Source organism: Geospiza fortis, unplaced genomic scaffold (genome assembly GCF_000277835.1).
Source record: "Geospiza fortis unplaced genomic scaffold, GeoFor_1.0 scaffold26, whole genome shotgun sequence".
Taxonomy (NCBI): domain Eukaryota; kingdom Metazoa; phylum Chordata; class Aves; order Passeriformes; family Thraupidae; genus Geospiza; species Geospiza fortis.
Window position 1 is genome coordinate 876,696 of NW_005054425.1, and position 7,807 is coordinate 884,502.

General features: G+C 60.5%; 1 protein-coding gene across 1 annotated transcript in view; it reads right to left on the bottom strand.

Annotated features, from left to right (window-relative positions):
• The window catches only part of NAV1 (neuron navigator 1), a 14,090-nt gene extending 6,289 nt beyond the window's left edge, over window positions 1–7,801 (bottom strand). The window contains 20 exon segments of the mRNA XM_031061736.1: window position 1; window positions 3–78; window positions 176–335; window positions 487–582; window positions 708–805; window positions 1,010–1,184; window positions 1,309–1,471; window positions 1,558–1,754; window positions 3,106–3,114; window positions 3,538–3,659; window positions 4,220–4,331; window positions 4,430–4,513; window positions 4,692–4,769; window positions 4,856–4,879; window positions 5,049–5,101; window positions 5,593–5,763; window positions 6,370–6,518; window positions 6,674–6,715; window positions 6,920–7,378; window positions 7,481–7,801. The exon segment at window position 1 is cut by the window's left edge and continues 150 nt beyond it. Coding sequence (XP_030917596.1) covers window position 1; window positions 3–78; window positions 176–335; window positions 487–582; window positions 708–805; window positions 1,010–1,184; window positions 1,309–1,471; window positions 1,558–1,754; window positions 3,106–3,114; window positions 3,538–3,659; window positions 4,220–4,331; window positions 4,430–4,513; window positions 4,692–4,769; window positions 4,856–4,879; window positions 5,049–5,101; window positions 5,593–5,763; window positions 6,370–6,518; window positions 6,674–6,715; window positions 6,920–7,378; window positions 7,481–7,794 — 2,583 coding nt within the window. The 5' untranslated portion in view covers window positions 7,795–7,801.
• Between the last annotated feature and the right edge of the window lie 6 nt (window positions 7,802–7,807).

Consider the following 7,807-nt stretch of genomic DNA (forward strand, 5'->3'; position numbering starts at 1 on the left):
GGCTGATGTAGTGCTGCATCATGGGCTTGGGGATGAGTGTTTCGAACACCAGGCTGTCCACGCACTTCTCTTTCAAGCCTGTGGGCAGGGGAGGGCTGAGGGTCCATTCACACCCTGTGATACCCCCAGACAGCAGGGACATGGCACAGCCATGGAGCCCCTCTGCCACACTGACCTTTGAGCGTCACAACAACGCTGGTCAGGCCCCGGCGGCACAGCGGCAGCTCTGGCGGCTCCGTGTCCAGCACCCGCTTGATGTGGCTGATGCTGTAGCCATAGATGGACTCGGTGCTGAGCCCCAGTGTGGATGCAGGATCCATCTTAGTGATGTAATCCTACATGGAGAAGAACAGGACTGTCAGTGCCCTTGAGGGCTGGCAGAGAGCGGCTCCAAAAGAGCTTGGAGAGGACCTGGGCCAGGAACTGCAGGCCTGGTGGAGCAGTGTCAAAGGATGGCTCTCTAAAGAGTGCTCTTTTTGCTCCTACCTTGAAGACCTGGCAGACAGCCTCATCCAGCATCTTCCAGTCTACCTTCCCGCTCACCTTGGTCCAGCCCAAGAAAAACTCCTGCTGCTTGAGGTCCTAGGAGCCAAGGCAGAAGTGTGCAGTGCTGCAGCACCACATCCAGCCCTGGGAGGCATCCTTTGCCCCTTTGTCAGGGCCATGACATGGTGACAGGTCAGGCTCCCCATAGAGCCCACACTCACCCCCTTGATGATGTGCTGGGGTGGCATGCGCACCACAATCCGCAGCGTCAGCTCATCCTTCTGGGTGCCAGCGCTGACAGCATCCATGGGGGACATGTCTGGGGATGGAGCACTGAGTGCTGGCCAGAGCTGAGCCACCAGGCCTGGCTGTGCCCAGCCAGAGGCAAATCCTGCTGTGGCCAACAGCAGCACCAGCAGCACGACAGATCCCCTGCTCACTCCAGGTGAGCAGCAGCACATTGCTGCCACACAAACTCTCTATCCCAGCCCTTCCCCATCTGCAGCAGCTCTATCACCCCTACCTGCATCCCCCGGGCTGGGGCTGAAGGCGTGACCAATGGTGAGACCCAAGGAGCGCCGTGGTGAAGAGGAGGCCGATGTGCTCGTGATGTGGCTGGGAACAGCACCTAGCACTGCTGAAGGCCCAGGGGCCACCTTGAGACGGTCATTCTCAGCCTTCAGGAGATCCACCTCCAGCTGGGGCACAACAAGGCAGGCCACAGGGTAAGGAGCTGTATGCCAGCAGCACTCTGGGGTGCAGCACAGCGGTGAGAATGCAGGGACTGAGGGCACCTTGGTACTGAAAGCAGCCAGGCCTCACCTGCATGTTGTGCATGGTCTCCCGCAGCTGCTCCAGCTGGTGGGCTGAGTTAAGGGCCTCCAGGCGGATGTCTGTCAGCTTCATCTCCTTCTCCCACAGCTCTGACCGCAGCTCTGACACCTCCTTCTTCTCGGGCTCACCCTCACTGTGGGCCTGGAAGAGCCTAGGCCAAGGGAGAGACCAGGTCTCACACGTGTCTCTGGTAGGAGCCTGCAGCCCCTGCCATTGGCCCTCCCTGGCCCCACGTACTCAGCCGTGTCAATGCCCACGGAGGAGGATGTGGAGGACTTGATGGAGGGCGAGGCAGTCTCTGTGGAGCCGTGCTGTAGCTTGGGGGAGGAGGGGGCTGACGAGTCTGGCGTGGCAATCTCCTCTATGTCAGAGTAGGACGAAGCCGATTTGGGGCCCTTCTTGATGCTGAAGGCCTTATTGAAGGAGCTGCGCAGCTACAGGAGAAGGAAAACTTGTTAGAGGCAGTCCAAAGTGCAGCCTCACAAGCAGAGACCTGGCCTGGTCCTGCCCTGTCTGTCCAGGACCCACAGACAGTCTGAGCTGGGACCAGTACAACCACAGCCATCACAGAGGCAGCACCTCCACCATGCTGGGGAAGGCTGCAGCCTGACCCCGCTCTGTGGCACAGCCAATGGATGGGGTGCACAGCCCTTAGGGCAACACTCACCCCAGCCTGGATGGCACCAGAGCCCCACAGAGTGGGACCCATGTCCTGGTCAGGATGTCTCCCAGCCCTGCTCCCCACCAGCACCTACACCAGGCTGTTCAGGCATGGCACCAACACCCTGGTCCATCAAGAAGGGCCAATCCCTCCCCACATTCACCCCACCACAGCCATTTCAGCAAGAGGCATTTATTTACAGGGATGTCCCTTGCTCCAGCCACTGCAGAGCCAGGGACCTGCCCCACACCTCCCTCTGCCCCGTGGATCCTGCTGGAAGCACAGAGGGGCAGCCAGCCCTCCACAGAGCATGCTGGTGTCTCACCTGAGCATGCAGCATGCACACAGCACACACAGAGCAGTGGTGGGTGAGCAGTGGGCTGGGGCCAGGGAGGGGGATGGACACTGCACAGGGACCAAACTAGACCCAAACTGGGTCCCACCAGCTGGTAGGAGAGCAGCAGGACAAGCACCCTGGGCTCACAACATGTGCCCTGGACTGCCAGAGCCTGCTCCAAGGGAAGGTGGGAGAAAGAAGGGATGGAGAGCACACTGGATCTGTCTCAATCCCCACAGGCACTAGCAGACTGCTCTAGGGTGTTCCCAAAACCAAAAGCATTGCATTTCAGTGTAAACAAAGTAGGTATCCAACTGTGCTGATGGTGGGAGCAGGGAAACACTGAGACCTATGTGGGTGCTGGCAGAGACAGAGCCACTTGAGACCACAACAGGCAGCCCTGGAGAGGCAGAGATGGGCAGTGCACTCCAGTGTCCTCAGTGACACTGGCAGGGCTGCACCAAGGCCTCCATTCCAAAAGATCCAGTTACAGAAAGTCAGGAGGGTGCCTGCCTTCCCTAGGCAAGAAGGGGACTGTTCCCATCCATGGGGCAGGTCCCCTGCTGTCTATCTATGCCAGTTCAAGCCCCTCCTCGTGGCTGTATATTTGTCCTTAGCATCAAAGGAAGCAGCCAAGGTGGGCACAGCCTGGCTGGGGACCCAGGATGGCCTGTGCTGGGGTTAGTGCCAATGGGATGGATGGGATGGGGAGCGTATGAGCACCGTCCCATGAAATGGAGCAAGGGCCCTGGCTGGGCACAGGTGGATTGGACAGTGTGGGACTTACCTCGTACACCTGGAAAAAAAGGGTTGAGGTCAGCATAGGGGAAGAGAAACAAAACAAAGCAAGACTTAATTGCACATCCAGCTCAGAGCTGCCTGGTGCAGGGAAGGGGCTGCCCAGCCGAGGTGCCAGCCCTCCACACTGTCAGAGCCTGCGTGCGCAGGAGGGAGACATGGGGGAGACAAGGAAGCAGGCATGCAGGGCCAGGGCTGGAAAACTCCTGAACGGGCTGGAGAAGTCCCAGCCAACAATTCCAGAAACAAATCCATGGCAGTTAAACTCTCCTCACCACTGCTGTCCCCAGAGGACAGGGAGCACCAACACCCCAAAGCCAAGGCAGACTGAGAGCAGTTGGTTTGTGGGGCTGACCTTGAGCAGACCCTGCCAGTGGCTCCCCCAGCCCCACTTCTCCTGCCACTGCCCCATCCAACCCACCCAGCTCTTCTTCTTCTTCTTCTTGGCGTCAGCGTCCTTGCTGCTGCCGATGCTGGAGTGGCTGGTGATGCTGTTGAGGCTGGAGATGCTGTCAGAGGAGTTCTGCCGCTTGATGCGCAGCTCTGGGGTCCAGAGAAGGAGAGATTGGGAAAGGAGGGATCGGCTACCTGCAACTGTCCCAAAACCAGAGCACCCTATGGTCCCCCCTCCCTACACCCAATTCCTCCTCCCACCCAACACCTGAGCTCTTGAAGCCACCTTGTAACAATGACATTGGACTCAGACACCACATGGGCACTGCCAGAGAGATGCCCAGGGCACATATCACCCTGATGCTGTCCCAGGCCATCGCCCTGACAGCTTCTTGCACTCACACTGGGGTTTTGGGGCTACAAACAGCATTTATGGGAACAAAGTCAATAGCAGCAGGCAAAACTGGCTGTTGGCAAAGGGCCTGGCAAGGTCTCCCAAGATTGACAACCACTCCCCTACATGCCAGCACTGTGACCTCCCATGGTGACAGCTCTGTCTGTCCATTCCTAGTTTCAGATGGTCAAGGATCCCAGGTGGAGAAAAACTGTTTCCAGATGAACATCCCCCATGAGAGGGTGTGCCCTGGGTCCCTGCGCCAGTCCCAGCAGGAGCATCCCAGCTCAGGAAGGGTGGCAGCATCATGCCTTACCTTTGGGGGTGACATCAGTGCCATTTAGAGCACCCTGGATCACAGCCTGGGCCTCTGAGTTCTTCTTCTTCAGGAAGTCAATGGTCTCTCGCAGGTCCAGCAGCTCTGTGTCCTGGGGCAGCAGAGTTGGGAGCCATGGAGTGTCCACCCAAGAGCACCCTTGGGGCAACCTCCAAAGTCCAGCACCCACCAGCCCCGGGACACACCCACCTTCTCCTCGGCGGTCTCAGCCAGGTGCCGCAGGCGGGATGTCATGCTCACCAGGCTCTGCTCAAAGGCCGCCACCAGGTTGGCCTGGGAGAAGTGGGGAAACAGGTGAGCCCCAACATCTGGGCAAAAACCCATGGACAGGTGAGCACCCACTGCCAGGTGTGGGATGCAAAAGGCTGAAGGGAAATCAGGGCTTCCATGGGCACATCCAGCACCAGCCCTACGCCTTGCAGGGATGGAGTGGGGTCCCATGGGGACTCACGTTAGCAGACAGCTGGGACGTCAGCGTGGCCACCTTCTCCTGCGAGGACTCCAGCTCACGGCGCAGCTTGCGGATTTGCTGTGGGGAGAGAGGGGAGATGAGAGGGGCCAGGCACTGCCCTCACTGGGGGCAGGGGCAGGCGTGAGCTAAGGGTGTGGGCTCACCTCAGACTGCATCTTCTCCTCAGCCTGGCAGCGTGAGAGCAGAGAGGAACAGACAGACAGAGGCAGGCAGTCAGGGGGGCAGCGAGGCACAGACAGGCTCAGCAGCAGGCAGAGGCATGCACAGAGCCCCCCCCAGTCCCACCCGGATCCCCCAGCCATGCACAAAGCAGCGCAGCACGGAGGCGGCTCTTACGGAGGAGTAGGTGGAGGACGCGCTGGAGGCCAGGGACAGCACTGATCCGTGAACTGCAACACAGGAAAACCCGAGATGTGAGGGTGCCCTGGAGAGCAGCACCCAGGGCCTACAGGTCAGGGCACACCTAGTGACTGGGCTCTCAGGGGTGGCTTGGGGGAGGTACAGGGTGGGATGGCAGCTGCTCAGCACTGCCCGTTTCTCTGTACGTGCCCTCCACCTGCACCCTCCTCTGTGGGGAACCTGGGGGCTCTGCTGCCCTCCCTGTCTGCTTGGATCCCCTCCTCCCCAGTGTCACAGCATCCTGGGAGCAACCCAAGGACACTGAGTACCCATGGAGGTCAGGGCAGACCCAGGGCTGATGCCAGCACAGAGTCCAACAGAGCCCTCAGCGTTGCTGTCCCTGCTCTGATGCCAAGAATGGGACACAGCCACCCATCCAACAATTCCATGGCAGCACCAGTAGGAAGGGACAAAGGTGCAGGGAGCCCCACCAACCCTCTGCAGCCTCCTCTGCCTGGGCAGGAGCACAGCACACTCTCACCATCGTCCACAGGGTCCCGGAAAGAGCCCGAGCGGATCATGCCCTTGGACTTGTCGGCCAGGGAGAGGGTGCTGCCCATCTGGGAGGTGCTGTACAGCTCGAAGGTGGAGTCGTGGGTGGGGATGCTGTTGGAGCGGGTGATCCGCGGGGCTGTGGTGGCAGTGGGGCTCACTGCAAGGAGAAAGTGGGGAGGAGGCAGGGTCAGAGCCACGCTGGGGACCTGCCATCAGGATGGGGAAGCAGGACTGGGAGCGATCCACGAGAGCTGTGATGCAGTGAGGAAGCAGGGATTGTGGTCCCAAAGCAGGGAGGGGCTGGGGAAAGCTAAAAGGCAGGTTGATGCTGGGAAGACCTGGACACCAGCACCAAGATAATCACAGGGCTGCAAAACAAATCCATTGCCCCAGGGCCAAGTGGGTACCACTGTGCCACAGCCCAACACCTGCAGGTGCAGGAGTGGAGCCTGCTGCCCCAACTTGTCTGCCTGGACGCCCTCAAACCCTCCAGGAACATGCAGGTCCTGGTCAGATCAGGGCAAGGCTTACCCCTTGCCCTGCCAGGCACCCCCAGAGGAGCAGTTATGGCCTGAGGCCCAAAGGTGGATGAGGTGCCCTGAAGCAGAGGTGATGGACATCCCTGGTCGCAGCCCAGCACCCAAAGCACCAGGTGCTGATGTTGGTGGTGTCAGGGAGACAAGCAGCGCCCAGGGGAGCACCAGCACATCATGCAGGGAGCAGGGGGAGCAGGAGGGAAGGGCCTGGCAGCGAGGGCACTGACCAATGCTGGTGAGCGGGCCCTTCCCGACCAGCGCCATGGGGAGGGCGGGGGGCGAGGGCAGCTCCTGCTGCTCGTCCGACTCGGGCAGGCCGCTGACTGCGTGGGAGTGGCGCCGCTCCTTGGCCTCCTCCTGGGAGTGGAGCTGGTACCTGAGGAGCCACAGACAGGCATGGTAAGATCGACCAGCACCGTCCAGCTCCCACCCGCTGCACTGAAGCCCAGCTTCCCTGGCTCAGGGGCACTGCCCTGGAAAGCCTCGCCTTCCCGCCCCAGCACCACACAAAAATCATTTGGGCTTTTTTACCTCAACCCCTTCTTGGGCAGTGTGTTCCTGTCGCGGTTGGCACTGGAAGGGAAGGAAAGATCAGTGACATCCCTGCACAGACTAGGGAAGGAACCATGGGGATTGAAGTGTAGGAACAGGGAGCTTTTCCCTAGAAATGTAGCAGGAAGAGACTCTGAAGCAGGCAGAGGACATGGCAGAACAGCAGGGAGCAATGTGTGCCCATGAAGGTGCTGCAGCAGCCCACCAACCTCCTTCCAGCCATACCTGTCCAGATGTGTGAGCCGGGGGCTCCCACTCCAGCCCAGCTCTCCTGCCTCTTCTTCTTCCTCTTCTTCCTCTGCGCTGGCAGGGGGGGCAGCAGCAGGGGCGGGGGTGGTGGTGCTGCCCCCTGAAAAGGCACTGGGCAGGCTCATGGGCATCTGCAGGGATTCCATGCTGCGGTGAAGGCCAGAGAGCTTGGGGTACATCCTGCCCTCTTTGGGGACACTGAAGCCACCCATGAGCTCCAGGCCCTGGGAGAAGCTCGCCGAGTTGATGTTGAGGATGGGGGCAGGGCTGGGGCTGAAGCAGGGTGCAAGGTGCCCACCAGCCGGGTGCAGGTCCTGGAGCTTGGCAGTGTGCGGGGTGTGCAGCTCACTGGAGGAGGGCAAGTCCAAGCTGTTGGAGTTGACCTTGTCCAAGTTGGCCAGTGAGGGAGGCTTCACGTAGGTCTTGGCAGCTGCTCTGGAGGGGGGAAATGGGTAAGAAAACAGGTGAGACTCAGGTACTGGTGCTGGGCACAGCCGTGCCAGGCACCTGCTGCCCTCAGAGCTGGAAGGACCATACCTGAGAGGTGTAGGGGGCAACTCAGCCACCTTGGCTGCTGGCGGGAGATTGGCCTGGGCTTTTGGGGTGCTCTCAGGTGAGCTGGCACTCTTCAGGGTGCTGCACTCAGAGTCAAGTGCCACTGCCTTGGCCTTGGCCTTCTCCTTCTCACGGTCTGTCTGGTTCACAGGGGCCGGTGTGCCACGGCCAGTGCCAACCTTGGATGGCTCCTTGAGGCGCGACACCGAGATGCCACCCGGCTTGGTGCTCAGCAGGCTGGGGTCAATGCTGCTGCTGACCGGCCGGGCTGCGCTGCGGCCCCCGGTCACACTCATGGAGCTGGACTTG